General features: G+C 35.6%; 1 protein-coding gene across 1 annotated transcript in view; it reads right to left on the minus strand.

The window, feature by feature from the left end:
- The window catches only part of LOC149786167 (uncharacterized), a 61,238-nt gene that overhangs the window by 16,750 nt on the left and 23,929 nt on the right, over positions 1-20,559 (minus strand). The window contains exons 6-8 of the mRNA XM_089976520.1: positions 18,999-19,249; positions 16,323-16,545; positions 10,506-10,595 (exon numbers count right to left, since the gene is read on the minus strand). Coding sequence (XP_089832646.1) covers positions 10,506-10,595; positions 16,323-16,545; positions 18,999-19,249 — 564 coding nt within the window. The remainder of the gene's footprint in view (positions 1-10,505; positions 10,596-16,322; positions 16,546-18,998; positions 19,250-20,559) is intronic.

The raw sequence follows: 20,559 nt of genomic DNA on the forward strand, positions 1-20,559 counted from the left end.
AACTACTGTAGAACTGTTATGGTGTGTAATTTTACAACTGAATAAGTATAATAACTGTATAAGAGTGTGTAATTTGACAACTGAATAAAAATGTAAAAGTACTAGATAACAGTGTGTAATCTGAAAACTGAATAAGAATGTATAACTACTGTATAACTGTTACAGTGTGTAATTTGACAACTGAATAAGAATGTATATTGACTGTATAACAGTGTGTAATTTGACAACTGAATAAAAATGTATAAGTACTAGATAACAGTCTGTAATTTGAAAACTGAATAAGAATGTATAACAATTGTATAACAGGCTGTAATCTGACAACTGAATACAAATGTATAACTACTGTATAACAGTATGTAATCTGACAACTGAATAAGAATGTATAATGACCATATAACTGTGTAATTTGACAACTGAATAAAAATGTGTAAGTACTAGATAACAGTCTGTAGTCTGAAAACTGAATAAGAATGTATAACTATTGTATAACAGTCTGCAATCTGACAAATTAATACAAATGTATAACTACTGTATAACAGTGTGTAATCTGACAATTGAATAAGAATGAATAACTAATGTAGAACAGTGTGTAATTTGATAAGTGAATAGGAATGGATAACTACTGTATAACAGTGTGTAATTTGATAAGTGAATAGGAATGGATAACTAGTGTATAACAGTATGTAATTTGATAAGTGAATAGGAATGGATAACTACTGTATAACAGTGTGTAATATGATAAGTGAATAGGAATGGATAACTACTGTATAACTGTGTAATCTGACAAGTGAATATAAACAGTACAATATAATCATATTATATGTGTCTGTGATGTAAATAGTACAAGATTATCATTTCAAATATTCATATCATGGTCACTAACGTATCATAATATAACATCTTTCTATCTGTTACTTAAATGGTACAATATTATCATTTCATATATTGATGTCTGTTATATGAACAGAACAGTATTATCATTTCATATATGCATATATGCTATATACGAACATTATATTTTCATATATTCTTGTCTGTTATGTGAATAGCACTGTTCCACAATTTCACTCTCATAATTTCATACCTGTCAAGTGAACAAAACAGTTTATTATTGGTCAAGTGAATCAAAATTTCATGTCTGTCAAATGAACAGAAGTTTCTTATCTGTCAAGTGAACAGAACAGTTTCACGTCTGTCAAGTGAAGAGAACAGTTTTATGTCTGTCAAGTGAACAGAACAGTTTCTTATCTGTCAAGTGAACAGAACTGTTTTATGTCTGTCAAGTGAACAGAAGTTTCTTATCTGTCAAGTGAACAGAACAGTTTTATGTCTGTCAAGTGAACAGAACTGTTTTATGTCTGTCAAGTGAACAGAACAGTTTTATGTCTGTCAAGTGAACAGGACTGTTTTATGTCTGTCAAGTGAACAGAACAGTTTTATGTCTGTCAAGTGAACAGAACTGTTTTGTCTGTCAAGTGAAAAGAACAGTTTTGTCTGTCAAGTGAACAGAACTGTTTTATGTCTGTCAAGTGAACAGAACAGTTTTATGTCTGTCAAGTGAACAGAACAGTTTTATGTCTGTCAAGTGAACAGAACTGTTTTATGTCTGTCAAGTGAACAGAACAGTTTTATGTCTGTCAAGTGAACAGAACTGTTTTGTCTGTCAAGTGAAAAGAACAGTTTTATGTCTGTCAAGCGAACAGAACTGTTTTATGTCTGTCAAGTAAACAGAACAGTTTTATGTCTGTCAAGTGAACAGAACAGTTTTATGTCTGTCAAGTGAAGTTTCAAATCTGTTAACAGAATAATATTATACTTCAGGTTTGTTACATATATTGTTGAACAGGCAATGGGTAGCTATTCACTACTTCATATAGATTTAGTGAATCTTTAAGGTAATTATATGTAATGTTGAATAGGCAATGTACCTACATTCACTACTTAATGCACTGACATTCACTTTTTCTAGTTTATTATATGTATTGTTGGATAGGCAATGTACCTACATTCACTACTTAATGCAATGACATTCACTTTTTCTAGTTTATTATATGTATTGTTGGATAGGCAATGTACCTACATTCACTACTTAATGCACTGACATTCACTTTTTCTAGTTTATTATATGTATTGTTGGATAGGCAATGTACCTACATTCACTACTTAATGCACTGACAGTCACTTTTTCTAGTTTATTATATGTATTGTTGGATAGGCAATGCACCTACATTCACTACTTAATGCACTGACAGTCACTTTTTCTAGTTTATTATATGTATTGTTGGATAGGCAATGTACCTACATTCACTACTTAATGCACTGACAGTCACTTTTTCTAGTTTATTATATGTATTGTTGGATAGGCAATGTACCTACATTCACTACTTAATGCACTGACAGTCACTTTTTCTAGTTTATTATATGTATTGTTGGATAGGCAATGTACCTACATTCACTACTTAATGCACTGACAGTCACTTTTTCTAGTTTATTATATGTATTGTTGGATAGGCAATGTACCTACATTCACTACTTAATGCACTGACATTCACTTTTTCTAGTTTATTATATGTATTGTTGGATAGGCAATGCACCTACATTCACTACTTAATGCACTGACATTCACTTTTTCTAGTTTATTATATGTATTGTTGGATAGGCAATGTACCTACATTCACTACTTAATGCACTGACAGTCACTTTTTCTAGTTTATTATATGTATTGTTGGATAGGCAATGTACCTACATTCACTACTTAATGCACTGACATTCATTTTTTCTAGTTTATTATATGTATTGTTGGATAGGCAATGTACCTACATTCACTACTTAATGCACTGACATTCACTTTTTCAAGTTTATTATATGTATTGTTGGATAGGCAATGCATCTACATTCACTACTTAATGCACTGACATTCACTTTTTCTAGTTTATTATATGTATTGTTGGATAGGCAATGTACCTACATTCACTACTTAATGCACTGACATTCACTTTTTCTAGTTTATTATATGTATTGTTGGATAGGCAATGTACCTACATTCACTACTTAATGCACTGACAGTCACTATTCTAGTTTGTTGTGTTTATTATTGAATAGGTAATGCATTGACATTCAATACTTCTAGCTTGTTATGTGTATTGCTGAATAGGTAAAATGTAGACATTCGATACATCTAGTTTGTTATGTGTATTGTTGAATAGGTAACATGTAGTCATTCAATCCTTCTAGTTTGTTATGAGTATTGCTGAACAGGTAACATGTAGACATTCACTACTTCAATTTTGTTATGTGTATTTTCGAATAGATAATACTCACTACTTCAAGTTTATTCTGTGTATTGTTGAAGAGGCAAAGTGTATCCATTCAAAACTTCTTTCAGATCTAGTGTACAAGTTTCAGTATTTAGTTGTGGATGTCTAGGCTATATGCAGCAAGTATTTGTTAAATTTGGATCATTTACCAGATCAAAATTAGACTATGTAGCCAGGTGGTATCAGAGCTGCACATTAGAAAGGAATGTATTCATTTTCATATTTGTTTTTACCAGGTAGTGCAAAGCCCATTTGGATGCACATACCAAGAGCTGGTACCCACCCTTCCCTAATATATATCTGGCATGGACAAGAGGGGAAATTTCTGCATTGTGCAAAACCCAGCCAGGTCCAGGTAGATGGGCCAGGTATAAATCCATATATATATATATATATATATATATATATATATATATATATATATATATATATATATATATATATATATATATATATCCTTAAAGGAGACTAGAAATCAAAATTTTCCTTTTACGTATGTAATTCTCTACAGATTTTAATCCGACTGTCATGTTTATAAATTAAATATTGTAAGCGGGTAGTGATTTTACTGCATGGATAGTACCACGATTCCGTAAATTGCCGAGTTTTTCTGAGTTTTGATGAGACGACAGATCATGTGGTACTGTGACGCAATACTAGCCAGTCCTCGAATACAAACATAAACATTGGCGAGCAAGGCAGACGGAAGGAGACCACATTTGGGGTGCACATTCAAAACTTGAATCTGCAGTCTGATATAATAGTTTATGTACTGTACTGGTCAGTGCAAAATAATTTTTTTAGGCACAGGTCCCGGGCTGGTGACTTTTAAATAAACTCAAGCCCTGAAAGCCCTGACTGAAATTCCACAAGCCCAGACAGTTCATACCTGTCAACTCTCAAGCTGGGAGAAAAACCTCCAGATTTTGATGGTATTTCCTCATCTACATCCCGATCTCGTAATATCTCTAAATTTTTCGCAGCGAAGTCCCGATTATTACATTATGTCTGCCAATTTTCATTTGTCAGAAGAAAGAAAACCCCAACTCCAAACCATTTATAAATAGATATAACGTATGCAATCCACAGTCTGAACTGCCACACTGCACACACCGTAGTGATATGACTGAAAATTTTTTAAAGTTACATTAAAAATTCAAATCACACACACACACATCTAAATCCGGCACTGGACGAAATAATTAATATCACACAACAGCTTTTTTTTTTCTTTCTTTCTTCTTCAGTAAATAGAACATGACAATAAAACATTATTCAAGTAAATTTCAGATGTTTTTAAACAACTACAACTGTACTATAGTATAAAAAAATTAAAAGAATAAAATTGTCACCAATTAGCTTAAATGAATGATCACTGTGAAATTTTCTCTGCAAACAAAATCGCATCTCCATTTCCGCCGAAGAAACTTGGCCAGTTAACACCTGACATTCCTCTACCGTATATGTAAAGTTTAATTACCATGATTAAATTACAAGGAATAAAACAAAATATACCATGCAGTATATGTGACCCTAAAGAACTAATTCTGAATAAATATTTTGTTCAGCAAACAGTGTTAGAAGACTTAAACCTGAAGTCCATGGCATTCGAAGTAACAACAAAATAGGCATCGTTTATTTTGGCAATCAATTGCTGGTGCTTACATATACACACACACTGTCGAACATGGTTTCTTTGAAGTATGTTTGAAGGACAGTCCTTTTCACAAGATCAATGCAAGGATAAGGAGTCTGTTCATTAGTCACATCGGCTTTATTGTTTGCGTACTTAAATTAAAACTTTAGCTATTTTGCAATTTAGCCAGAGCTGACCAGAATATGCAAAATGGGCTTGTCCTGGGGGAATAATATGGCGTATCACATTGAGAAAAGGTACGTCCCATGGGCGCTCGCACATTTGGGCAAGGGGTTGGGGGTTGGGTCAATAGTGTCCCCCCCCACCAGTTTATATTGTCAGCCATTTAATGTGAAACTTTGACCTCTTTTCTTTTAATCGCTGTTATTTAAACTGCCCAAGGAATAGTTTTATATCAGTTCCAATCATAACAGATTACCATTTATACATATTACATGTATACAATGATTTTTTTAAAAATTTGTCATTTTTATAAGATTACTGAAAATTGTGTTTGCTCGAAACACGAAAGGTTTAGAATATTATTTTTGGCAAAGCCTCCATTTGATTAAAATCAAATCTAAATTTCACCTTGGACAGTAGTGATTTGATTTAGATTATGCCGTGTTAAGGCATGTATGTCAACATCTTGAAAATACATTTACTCATTTCACCAACGTGATCAAAGTTTCCTCAGGCAAACAATTTTTGTTTCGACAAGCCTGACGGGCACCTCACTTTGAATACAGGATGGGCCGGAACTAAAACCAGAGGGGCCCAGGGTGTCGGGCTATCAGATTTATTTTTAGCACTGCTGGTGTACATAAAAGATCTGTGAACTGATTGTTGCATTTTGTGGTCACTTACTCGGCCTTCTGCCTATTTTCGTAACTCGCACGTTTAACACTTTTCCCAGGATTTAAAATATTCAACGTTATGTCTGGAACAGCGCCAACTTTTAGTCTAGGCCTAGCATTTGCGTATCCTTGAGCTACCATTTTTTCAGAATCCCTCTCGTAACAGTCCTTTGAGAAATGTAACGAGCACATAGTGCTGTATGGTGTTGCTTTGAAATTGACTCGTTTGTAATAATGTATCCATTCTTTCATTATGCCTTTATCTTTCGGAAAAGAAAAAAAAATGTTGTCCACAGGCTTTTCTTAATGTTCTATTACACCTGTAAGCAACGCAAAATGGTACTGTCTATAACTCTGGCAACTACCACTTGGGCTGCTGGAGTTGCTACTATGACGTCACATCTCGAAAGTAACCGAATAGGCACGGAAATTTTGCATACGAGGTCACGGAAATTCAGCTCCTAGAAGATAGGCCAATATTTTAATATTGACATTACAGTCGCAGATGATACTTCAGAATAAGGTTTTCTACTATAGTACTTTTATTATTATTCTATATTTCCATTGGTTTCTGGTCTCCTTTAAGACAATATAAACTTGTTCCACTTTTTCAATTTACTGCAAACTGCCAAAATCCCACAAAATAACTCTTCAAAAGAACCTTTAAGTATTTAGGTGCCATTGCATGGAATAATATTAAAAAAGAAAACTTAAACTGGGATAAAACTGCTCAAATAATTAATGACAGAATAACTACGTGGGTAAAATAGAACAATTATATATTCTGTGTTCACCATTTCCTCAAAGCATTTCCAAGTAAATTTATGCATACATTCTCTTCATAAACATATGGCATATTAGGCAGTAGGCATTTCCATATATATCTGCTCAGACACTCTCTTAATAAGTTCAAACACACGTTATGTAAGGCAGTGAATAAAGAGTTGACATTTTTCACGGTTACTGCAAGTGTCCAGACAACTCTGATCTTTTACTTATTATTATTCTTAGTCATATTCTTGTTCAAACATTCCACATCATGTATTTATCTTGTTCATATTGTTCTAGTATCAGATCAAGTGTACAGACATACTGAGAGTTGTGTATTGTGTGCGTATTGTGTATGTAAATGCAGCGCGCGCTTAGGCACAGACATCATTATAGAGGGTATATAGGTAGATTAATCTTTATAACTAATTGAATCACCATCTCAAAATAAAGACATCATTATTATTAGCATCATTAGTAGTAGTAGTATTAGTACAGTACTACCTCTACTAACAAGATTTTCAAAATGTCAGTCCTGCGAACCCCAACAAGTCCCTCTCAGCAAGGCAGTGGCTACTGATTAGCAATACAAACCAATTTTCAGTAATGTGTAATAAAATATGATGCAGTGCTATTGTTAACTTAAAAAACATGCATTCAAAACATACTTAAGTTTGATCAAAGACTGATGCATTGAAGGCAAACGTTATATTAAACTAAAGTCACTTAGAAATTAACTGCCTCCAGTAGAGTTTCAAAAGCTGCAGTTCAAAATCCCATGGAACTTAATGGTTTCTTGCTATCTCCCAACTTAATGCAATCTTTAGAGGATTTTTTTCTCTCAATTTTACATGGTGATGGCAATCATCTCTCCGAACCATGAGACATACTCAAATCAATATGACATGATGTCCATTAAATGTAATTGTTGACTTTCTGCTTTCTCCAAGAATCTGAAAATTCCTTTCAAAACTTCTGTGTTGAGTGTTTAAACTTTTAAGGGGCTCACTGTCCCTTTCACCTTGATCGTGCTTTTTTTGCTGGATGCCAGTTTTAGAAAATGCTAATAAGAAAAGCTTAATCATGCAGACATTTTGCATGAAAAATATGAGTCTGACATAATGCTGTAAAGTCAGTCTGACGCCCTGATAAATTCCACTGAATCTAATATAGTACCCTGATCAAGATCAAACACACACAAGTCAGTATCTGAATTTGATCACAATGATCCTATTTTCAAACTTTTTGTTACTATTCCACAAGTCTGTAATTTATGTATCATTTCAGTAAGACTTGCAGGACAATTTTAAGGGTTTAAAGTTCTGAGATGGGCACTATGGTGACCATACTGGGCAACACGATAAAAAACCTGTGCTAACTGATGGACGGACACTGAACAATGTACAACAGGCCATCCTGTAAGGTCTAATAGATTTGTTCATTTGAGCAACACATCACTAAAACTTTGAGTCATTTACACCGCTGGTGTTCCAAAGAAGTTCAAAATTGTTTGTATCTGGATGCAATGGTAACCATAATTAGCAGCCATCAGAAGAGATATTTGTGGTTCAGTAACATGATTACTTGCTTGTAAGTCAAGTCCAACTGCAACCTGTACACTCAGATCTGCCATTTTATAATATGGCAGCAGATCCAGATCCTGACAGTTTATTAGTACTAATTAGTACAACACAGACCCTGATCTGCTGCGGCATTATGTCATGTCACTCAACTTGTATTTAAGTACATAGAAAATGTAAAAAGAACATACTTTTTTTACCCTGGAGATGTGGGGCCCCCAAGTGGCCAAGTGGTCTAAAGTGCTCTCCATTACGGATAACTGCCATCTCACCTGTCTGCGTGGGTTCGAGTCTAGGATTCGGCCAATGTGGGTATGTGAGAAAGCTTGCCAGTAGCTTCTTGTGGGTCAGTGGTTCTTCCTGGGGTTTTCCTGGGTTGTTCGTCCACAATTAATAGTGGCTGCCATGCATATCCTATCTTGTGCTGAAAAAATGGCGTTAAACTCCACAACAACAACCCCGCTGATGTAAATGAAATCCACACACAGCCATTCAAAATATTATTTTGGAACAGCATATCTTTGGGAGTATTTTCCACAAACATTTTACTTAATCTTTGGGTTTTGTTGGGTTTGATACTATTTTTCAGCACATGCTATTTTTCAGTAAAATGTCAAAATTGTATGTAGCATAAGTGTGTAGCAACTTTATTAAACAAGGTATCAAATGATGCAATCTGAATCAGAGACAGATGTACATTCTAAACCCTTATAGTTTTACATCTATTCCATGAGTTTTATTTGACCTGGTGGCATAGGTCAAAGTTCCTTTATTAATTCTAATCAATCCATGCAAGTGAACAAATATTAAAAATACTATTAAATTTTTAGAGGAAATAGTTCTGCTAAGACATCTCATCACAATATGCATAAGAGTGAAGATTATTTTGGTTTTCTCTCTTTATTTTTTTTAAACTAATGATTTTGGTCTTTAATCCACACTAAGTTCCATTTATTCCAATGTCTGTAACAGTTTAATAATTCTATTTAAACATAACAAAAGTAAATTTTAATCAAACTCTTAAGCCAGAAGTATTATCCTTTGGAAATATAGGTTTTTTAATGGCTGAAAATCTGCAAAATGTCTAGATTATTTGTTGTCATGTTTAAACCAAAACTTTGCTTTTTCCATGCCACTTAAGAGGATCTATCAGGGATCAGCAGTTTCCCACAAAGTGTTCATAAATTATTCATTAGTGAGGACTAGCACTCATAACTACATTGGTCAGGACTGGCACTCATGAGAAGCACCTCATAACTACATAACTACATTAGTCAAGACTGGCACTCAAGAGTACCACCTCAAAACTACATTATTCAAGACTGGCAATCATGAATACCACCTCATAACTACATTAGTCAGGACTAGCACTTATGAGTACCACCTTATAACTACATTAGTTAGGATTGGCACTCATCAGGACCACCTCATAACTACATTAGTCAGGACCGGCACTTGTGACTACCACCTTGTAATTACATCAGTCAAGACTGGCACTCATGAGAACCACCTCGTAACTACATTAATCAAGACTATCACTCATGAGTACCACTTCATAACTACATTAGTCAGGACTGGCACTCATGAGAAGCACCTCGTGACTACATTAGTCAGGACTAGCACTTATTAGTATCACCTTGTAACTACATTAGTCAGAACTGGCATTCATGAGAACCTCCTTGAAACTAAATTAGTCATGACTAACACAAAAAGAATGTAATGTTATTAGTTATCTTACCACCTCAAAACTACATTACTCAAGACTGGCAATCATGAATACCATCTCATAACTACATTAATCAGGACAAGCACTTATTTGTACCATCTCGTAACTACATTGGTCAGGACTGGCACTCACGAGTACCACCTTATAACTACACTAGTCAAGACTGGCACTTATTTGTACCATCTCGTAACTACATTAATCAGGACAAGCACTCAAGAGTACCACCTTATAACTACATTGGTCAGGACTGGCACTCACGAGTACCACCTTATAACTACACTAGTCAAGACTGGCACTTATTTGTACCATCTCGTAACTACATTAATCAGGACAAGCACTCAAGAGTACCACCTTATAACTACATTGGTCAGGACTGGTACTCACGAGTACCACCTTATAACTACACTAGTCAAGACTGGCACTTATTTGTACCATCTCGTAACTACATTAATCAGGACAAGCACTCAAGAGTACCACCTTCTAACTACATTGGTCAGGACAAGCACTCAAGAGTACCACCTTGTAACTACATTGGTCAGGACTAGCACTCATGAGAACCACCTCATAACTACATTAGTCATGACTGGCATGAAAAGAATGTAATGTTATTGGTTATCTTACCATATTTCATGGCATCCTCCAGCAGACGTGTCTGGTTGGTAGGAAGATCCATGGTGGACCTGTCATTATTTTCAGCTTCTAACTCCTGACCTGTAAGGCCATTAAAAGAGGAATCATATTATTCTCATCAAAATTCATTCCTGTTATAAGAGATCTGTAGAGCTTCATGGAACAGTCATGTGAAAAATGGAACAGTCATGTGATTAATGGAACAGTCATTCAATATAAAATTGCTAAAACAAGTAATGCTCCATGCCAGAAATTGCTTCCACTGTCTTTGGTATATTGCATTATTGATCAAGTTTCCTCACTTTCATTTATGGGCTGCTTCATTTCAACACACATCATACCCAAGAAATGCACAGTTTTTAAAATATATGCCAACATACTCTGATTATTCAAAGATTTCATGTGAAAAGAATACCAAATTCTGAACTGCATCTATGGATCACTACTCCAAACTAAAACTGCCTTGGTTCCAAGTATATTTTATTGGAACAGCCCTAAATGTATTTCCACATAATTTATGGTACTTAATTATGCTGCATCTCCAAAGCATTTGCTAAAAGGTTAAGAATATTACTGGTAACAATGCTAGGTAGTAGGCAACTGTGTGATATTTATAGATAAGAATGCTAGGCAACAGACCACAATATAGCATTTATAGTTAAGAATGATAGGCAACAGACCATAATATGGCATTTATAGAAAAGAATGCTAGGCAACAGACTATAATATGGCATTTATAGGTAAGAATGCTAGGCAACAGACCATAATATGGCATTTATTGATAAGAATGCTAGGCAACAGACCATAATATGGCATTTATTGATAAGAATGCTAGGCAATAGACCATAATATAGCATTTATAGTTAAGAATGCTAGGCAACAGACCATAATATGGCATTTATAGGTAAGAATGCTAGGCAACAGACCATAATATGGCATTTATAGGTGAAAATGCTAGGCAACAGACCATACTATGGCATTTATGGGTGAAAATGCTAGATAACAGACCATAACATGGCATTTATAGGTGAGAATGCAAGGTAACAGACTACAAAATGGCATTTATAGGTGAGAACATTAGTTTAACAGACCACAGAATGGCATTTAAAGGTAAGAATGTTAGGTAACAGACCACAGAATGGCATTTATTGGTGAGAGATTTAGGTAACAGACCACAAAATGGCATTTATAAGTAAGAACATTAGGTAACAGACCACATAATGGCAATTATAGGTGAGAACAGTAGGTAACAGACCACAGAAAGGAATTTATAGGTAAGAATGCTAGGTAACAGACCACAGAATAGCATTTATAGGTGAGAATGATAGGTAACAGACCACAGTCACTGGGGGTAATTATAGGTAAGAATGCTAGGTAAAAGACCACATACTTGCATTTATAGGTGAGAATGATAGGTAAAAGAACACACTGTGGCTTTTATTGATTAGAGTGCTTAGTAACAGAGCACTGTGTGACATTATTTATGACCTGTTATTATGAAAACAAAGAAAATAGCTCTAGTAAAACATATCTGGGACCCAGGGATGACAGTTTTAACATGGATTAGTCATCAATATATGCTATTTAGAATCCTGTATCATTTTCATATGAATAATTAATGTACAATGGCATGTACCTTTATATTAAACAAATTGTCTTCCCTAAAAAGGGTGTTATACAGTGTAGTATTCTTAAAAAATTAGTTTAAGTTTACAGGTACAAATATATGGATTTAATGAATTGTGCTATGTTCACAGACCACAATATGGCATTTGTAGGCAAGAATGCCCAATTACAGATAAGTGTGGTATTTGTAGGTAAGAATGCTATACAACAGACCAAAGTGAGGCATTTATAGGTGACAATGCAAGGCAAGAGACCAAAGTGTGGCATTTGTAGGTAAGAATGCTAGGCAACAGACCAAAGTGTGTCATTTGTAGTTAAGAATGCTAGGCAACAGACCAAAGTGTACCATCTGACAGTGAAAATATGTGGTAACATACCAAAGTATGGCATTATTTATGACACAAAACATGAAACCAATAAATATTTTGTTTGTTAAGTGTAGTACAGAAGCATTTTATTTCTTGTATAGATATAAATACATAGATAAAATCCATTCATAAAAGAAGTGATGTATGAAAGTAAACTTTTTCTTGTGCAACCTGCATTGGAAACTAAAGTTAAGCAAACAAAGACAAAACAACACTATTAAAAATGTCTGCATGATGGACAAAATTGCTGGTTAGACTGTAAGAACAAATTCATGTTACCATGACAACTTTGAATGATTAAACATCATCTTGATTAATCCAAGTAGAACAAATGTGAAAGAGCTTGTAAGATGGTTGACGAGAAAATAATCATGGAGTGATAGAAGTTGTTTTTTGCAAATTCTTTCCTGCCTCACTGATAACATCTACCAACACAAGTCAGTGACCTTATAACTTTGTAATTGTAATGCCTGCTCCATGGCAGACAACAATGATTTGTTTTTCCTGGAGAGCATGAGCTAAAAGTGAAAGGCACATACATCAAATACTTATTGCCCATGTATTACCCTTATTATGCTTTGCTGCCCATATATTATCCTTATTATGCCTTGCTGCCCATGTATTACCCTTATTACGCTTTAATGCCCATGTATCACCCTTAGTATGCCTAAATGCCCATGTATTACCCTTATTATGCCTTAATGCCCATGTATAACCTTTATTACACCTTAATGCCCATGTATTACCCTTATTATGCCTTAATGCCCATGTATAACCCTTATTACGCCTTACTGCCCATGTATTACCCTTATTACACTACCCTTATTACACCTTAAAGCCCATGTCTTACCCTCATTATGCCTTAATGTCCATCTATTACTCTTATATTGCCTTACTGCCCATGTATTACCCTTATTTTGCCTTACTGCCCATGTATTACCTTCATTACACCTTAAAGCCCATGTCTTACCGTCATTATGCCTTAATGTCCATCTATTACCCTTATATTGCCTCACTGCCCATGAATTACCCTTATATTGCCTTACTGCCCATGTATTACCCTTATATTGCTTTATTGCCCATGTATTACCCTTATTATGCCTGAATGCCCATGCATTACTATTATTATGCCTTACTGCCCATGTATTACCCTTATTACACATTAAAGCCCATTAAAGCCCCTGTCTTACCCTCATTGCACCCTAATCTCCATCTATTACCCTTATATTGCCTTACTGCCCATGTATTGCCCTTATTTTGTCTTACTGCCCATGTATTACCCTTATTATGCCTTATTGCCCATGTATTACCCTTATTATGCCTGAATGCCCATGTATAACCCTTATTATGCCTTACTGCCCATGTATTACCCTTATTTTGTCTTACTGCCCATGTATTACCCTTATTATGCCTTACTGCCCATGTATTACCCTTATTACACCTTAAAGCCTGTCTTACCCTCATTACGCCTTAATGTCCATCTTTTACCCTTATATTGCCTTACTGCCCATGTATTACCTTTATATTGCCTTACTGCCCATGTTTTACCCTTATTATGCCTGAATGCCCATGCATTACCCTTATTATGCCTTATTGCCCATCTATTACCTTTATTACACCTTGATGCCCATGTATTACCCTTATTATGCCTTAATGTCCATGTATAACCTGTATTAATTACTTCACCGTCTCCAGCATGTATTTGGCATTCATGATACAGCCTTACTCTGGTTCAAGTCCTGCTTGGTCAACAGGACACAAATTGTATCTGCAAATGGAATACACTCCAGCCCAGTTGATCTATGTTGTGGTGTTCCACAGGGGTCTGTTCTTGGACCCGTTATCTTCATTATGTACACTCAGTCGCTCTCAAGTGTCATAGATCATCATCCAGTGTCTCACCAATTGTACGCTGATGACACCCAAATATACAAATCAAGCCACCCAACTGAAGTTATGCTACCATCCAAGGTGTAGAGAGGTGCATTTCTGATGTGAAATCATGGATGACATGTAACAAGCTGCAGATGAATGATGATAAAACTGAGGCCATTCTGATCACAACACAAAGACTTTCTCATTCAAATCCTTTACCTCAAACAATAAATATCAGCAACACCAACATTAAATTCACACAATCAGTACAAAACCTAGGTGTTATTCTGGACAGTACTCTCACATCGCACCAACATGTCATGAACATATGCAAGGCTGCATATCTTAAGCTGAGACGCATCAGCCCAATTTGCAAATATCTTTCAGTTGAAGCCACTAAAACACTTGTGTGTTCATTAGTAATTTCAAGACTGGACTATTGTAACTCAACTCTGTCTGGTTCATCTCAATATCTGCTCCAGAAACTTCAAAAAGTTCAAAACACAGCTGCTTGGATCATGCTTAGAGTACCACGATTAGAGCACACGTCCCCGCTGCTCTGTACCCTACACTGGCTATCCATTCGATCCAGAATCAAACACAAAATTTGTTCTCTGTGCTATGTTTCACTGTCGGACTCTAGTCCAACATACCTACCCGACCTCACCCATGTGTACACACCAGATACTTACGCTCCTTTTCTGACAATCGTATACTCATTATTCCCACTATGAAAGCAAAGTCATATGGACAGCGTTCTTTTGCATACCAGGGCCCAGCAATGTGGAATGAATTGCCCACTGAACTTAGACACAAAGACACGGTGATCACATTCAAGAGAGCTCTCAAAACTCACTTATTTTGACCGCAAGAACAAACTTAAAGACCTAATAATGTTTCCTACCTTAAATATTCTCAGCATGTTTTTTTAATGTTTTCTAATTTCATGGTGTTTGTTTTTGTAATCATATCATTATATTTGTTTTATCTTATAGGTGTTGTCTAATGTTATAAAGCGCTTAGAGCTTCTAAGATTAGGCGCTACACAAAGTCCTCATTATTATTATCATTATTACACCTTAAAGCCCATGTATTACCCTTATATTGCCTTACTGCCCATGTATTACCCTTATTATGCCTGAATGCCCATGCATTACCCTTATTACGCCTTGTTGCCCATCTATTACCCTTATTACACCTTGATGCCCATGTATGACCCTTATTATGCCTTAATGCCCATGTATAACCCTTATTACACCTTATTGCCCATGCATTACCCTTATTATGCCTTATTGCCCATGTATTACACCTTAATGCCCATGTATTACCCTTATTATGCCTTAATGCCCATGTATAACCCTTATTACACCTTAATGCCCATGTATTACCATTATTATGCCTTAATGCCCATGTATAACCCTTATCACACCTTAATGCCCATGTATTACCCTTATTATGCCTCACTGCCCATGTATTGCCCTTATTCTGCCTTATTGCCCATGCATTACCCTTATTATGCCTTATTGTCCATGTATTACACCTTAATGCCCATGTATTACCCTTATTATGCCTTAATGCCCATGTATTACCTTTATTACACCTTTAATGCCCATGTATTACCCTTATTGCCCATGTATTACCCTTATTATGCCTTACTGCCTATGCAGTACCCTTATTATGCCATGCCACAACCTGGACAACTACATTACCAAGTCTGTTGTAATTTCCCCCACCCATATTCTACCATGCCACAATCTGGACAAGTACATTACCATGTTTGTTTGTCTCCACCCCTATAGTGCAGAAGTTGAGCACATGACATACAAACAGGTAGATGAATGAATGTATGAATGGATGGAGGAATAGGATGGATGGATGAAGGAATAATAAATCATGGAGATACCAAATGTGTCACATACAAACAGCAATGTATGAATACCTGTTCCCAGACAGACAACAACCAGCTGTGCTCCCTGGACAGCCTGAGCAATGGTGGATGGAAGGTATGTGTCACACTTGTTGTCTATACATCCTGGAGCCAGGATCACCTGCTGGGCCAAACTCTTCAGCCCCTGATAGGGGGTTGTGGAATACTGAGGGTCTATGTCTGCACTGTAGTCCCCGAATAGTTGCAGCAAATTGTCAGCCATGGGCCCAACAACCTATGGAATACAAGTGGAAATCAAGAGGTGAAAGACAAGCATGCTTCTAAGCACCATGACAGCGTTTATTATTATTTATGGTTACATGATGAAAGCTAGGCTAAGTTCAATTATCATCTGACTGGTTTTCCTTTTGTTAAAAAAAAGCAAAGCTTCCAACCTGACATGTTTGCAAATCAAGATACATGGCAATTAAAGCATGTAAGATATTCCACAAAAAACTCCTATTACTTGAATAATTGGTTACATTTCAAGAATCAAACTAACTTCAGACGCCAAACTTTGGGTAAATGATCAGGATAACACCATACAATCAATGGCAACCTTTCTTTTCAAATTTAATGCGCCTAGAGTTTGGAACTGCCTATCAAATCACCTACAAACCAATTCCTGATTCAAGAATTTGGAAGAGCCTTCCCAATGACCAACAAACCACCGATTTCAAAGAATTGAGGAGGTTGACATGAACCATGTCAGTGCCTCAGTGCAATCCAGATTTCAAGGAATTGAGGAGGCTGATATGAGCCATGTCAGTGCCTCAGTGCAAATGTGCTTTGCATTGAGGTTAATATGAACCGTTAGTGCCTCAAGGAATATCTGCTCTGCATTTTCAGTTCATCCTCCTTTCATTCAGCTCAAACGCTACTTCCTAAATTAGCATTTTACTTTTTTAGCATTGTAACTGTTAATCTGACTTTTTAACATTGTAACTGTTAATCTGACTTTTTAGCATTGTAACTGTTAATATGCCTTTTTAGCACTGTAACTGTTAATCTGCCTTTTTAGCATTGTAACTGTTAATCTGCCTTTTTAGCATTGTAACTGTTAATCTGCCTTTTTAGCATTGTAACTGTTAATCTGACTTTTAAGAGTGCATGCTTTTAACAATATTATAATTTCAACAAACTGCTTATATGTAGGTTTTAGTTCTACATTTGGTGTAATATTTATGTGTGCATGCTTCATGAAAAAATTGAACACTGTAATAATGTACATATGTACTGCTGCTAAGTACAGGGACTGAAATTACTTTTGTCTGAGGCTAATTTTTCATAGGCACAAACCTGTAATATATTACCAGCCTTGTCCCATCAGACCTTTAATATTTCTTAATTGTTCCTATAAACTTAATACTGCTTAATCTATTCAATTTCCGAGAAGAGTAATAGAACTGAACTGATGCAAGTGGATGCTGATCATTTGATAGTGAGAGACTGGTGTTGTAACATTAACAAAATTCAGCATATTTTTAGCAACCAATTTACTGAGCACCAGTCTATGATTGATCTTAGTCAATCAAATGTTTGCTTTTCCTCAGCTCAGCTAAAACCTGGTAAGTACTATATGGACTTACCGAATGTTTTAGGTGAATTTGCAAACCATTTATTAATCTGCAGGCCAAATTCAAGCACAAGGAATTTGTCAACAACAAGTAGAACTGTTGAACTGTAGGACAGCTAACATTCAAGTTCAGAAAAGAATGCCAACTATGATAAAAGATACACTAAGGACTGTATATAACTTTTTATCCTCTCAAGAGAGTTGATATTCTATTCAGTTTATTAAATATTCACGTATCAGACATGTTGCTGCACTGATGTGTGGCATTTACACACCTTAGGCTCTAAAGTATATATTGTAGTTTGTTATTTGTTGTCTGTAATAATAAATATTTTAAATATGTACTTGTTACATTGTTATTCTGTTTTATTATTGCTATGCATGTTATATGCTGTGTCAGTAAAATATGTCACCTAAAGCAAGTGTTTATAACGTTGTGCAGAATATGAAGATTAAGTTTCTTGTATCTTGTATTGGAAATACGAATGCTTTTGAAACAGAACAAATTTAGACCTTGTATCTTACCCCACCTCCCTAACTGATGACATCCTTTGAAACCTGCTACAAGTTTTAGTCATCTCTCTGCGATGGCTGACCATTAAAAAATTTGTTCAAAATTATTTAAACATGTCATAACCCCTCTGATGGTAATCTCTGGGCAAAATGCAAAATAAAAACAAAAACAGCAAAAATAATTGCTCTTTCAAATGGTTATCAGATGTACAACTTATCCTTTCAAGTTTTTAGGAATTTCAACTCAACTGTTTTTAAAAAGAGTAGAGAAAAGGCCAACAGACAAACAAAAGGATGGATTGATAGACATGGAGGATATGACACTGTAATTGACCTCTATTATGATGTGTGGGGTAAAAATTCTTCATGGATTAGTCAGGATATATTGTATCGTTTTAAAAGTCTGACTCTTCAAATCATGAAATGAAACTAAACGTACACACTTAAGAATAATAGCTCCCTGCAAAATATAAATTATACTTCAAAAGTCAATGCATGAACATCTCTACCCATCATAAAGTAACACAAGGGTCAGCAATTTTTTAATTAAAAAAAACATTCTCACCAACCGATATCTCTACCATAAAAAATATACCTACTGCAATTTTGTTGAAATATTTTGCCAATGGAAGGATGTTCTTATCATTTTTCAGCAGGACATAAGATTTCATGGCTGCTGTAAGTGCAAGTTTTCTATGCTCAAGGCTCTGGACCACAGAAAGGTTTAACTGCGAGTATGGGTTCATGGATGGTGGGTCGAACTCTCCCAGCCTCATTCTGGTATAGAAAAGAGGCTTTACTCTTTCTCTGACCAGTTCCTCTGAAACCTTCCCTTGCTTGACAGCATCAACTAAGCAAAAGTCAAAATAATAAGTAAAATCTTATAATAATAAAGCAATGTATGAAAACATTTAGCTCCAAGTCCAAAAACTTACAGTTTATAACTTTAATTTACAGTACATACTCATTTTAAGTTGAGTCAAACTGCACAGGTAGATCAGGGTCTATGTGCTCTATTGATTACTTCTAACAAACTGCACAGGTAGATCAGGGTCTGTGTGCTCTATTGATTACTTCTAACATACTGCACAGATCTGCAAAAATTTATGGCTGCACTCAACTTTTAATTAATCATGTATATATTGCAGAATAAAGCTAGGATCACAAAAGTTTGGAATATTTCTTAATCTGGATCTCTCTACTAGGCAATGGTGCACCCTAAATATTATATCTGATTTTGTAGTTATGAGCTTCAGCTTAAGTTCCTTGCTCAAAGTTCTGAAAATACTGGGTCAGGCCTGCTACAGTACAACCTATCTTGAGAGACCACTGCTCAGATAGGCCACCTGCTTTGACAAACCAGATTGTCAATGTAAGTATTTATTGAGTGTAAAGTGCTGTGACCTGTAATGTGACCACCTGTGTCAAGGGTCAATAACACATCTTTCTAGAAGGAGCTTTCCACTGTGTTTTCTAAAAAAATTTGGGCATGAAACAAGTTCAAAGTGCTAAGTGTGTGTGTGATTTAGATTTTTAACGTAGCTTTAACAATTTTCCAGTCATATTGCTATGATGTCTGCAGTGTGGCAGTTTAAGGTGATGTCTAGCACTGGGGCATCATGCCACAGACATGCAGCATGATGTCCCACCCAGTCACATTATCCTGATGCCAGGCCAACCAGTCCTAACACTAACCTCTTAATGCTGAGCGCCTACCGAGGCAGCTGTTAGTACCATTTATTAAAGTCTTTGGTATGACTTGGCTGGGTTTGAACCCACGACAGTTTTTACCTGAATTATAATAAACATAGAACAATATAACTTAATACAGTCTTTTTCACTTGAATTCCTCTACTCAAATAGAAACGTTTATGGAACTATGTGTACTGTGCTTGCAATGTATCTAATCTAGCAGTCGGGGATTTGGAGTTTTAATGGAACCAAATGTTCTGTGATTGCACAATATTTGGGGGCATTTGGAGCTTTCATGAACTACATGTACTGTGCTTGAATCGTATCTGATTTGGGGATTTGGAGCTTTCATGGAACCAAATGTTCTGTGATTGTACTATATCTGATCTAGGGGATTTGGAGCTTTCATGGAGCTAAATGTACTGTGCTTGCATTGTATCTTTTTGGGAGGGGGTTTAAGCTGGAACT

This window comes from Sinohyriopsis cumingii, chromosome 12 (genome assembly GCF_028554795.1).
Source record: "Sinohyriopsis cumingii isolate HCF-2022 chromosome 12, ASM2855479v2, whole genome shotgun sequence".
NCBI lineage: Eukaryota > Metazoa > Mollusca > Bivalvia > Unionida > Unionidae > Sinohyriopsis > Sinohyriopsis cumingii.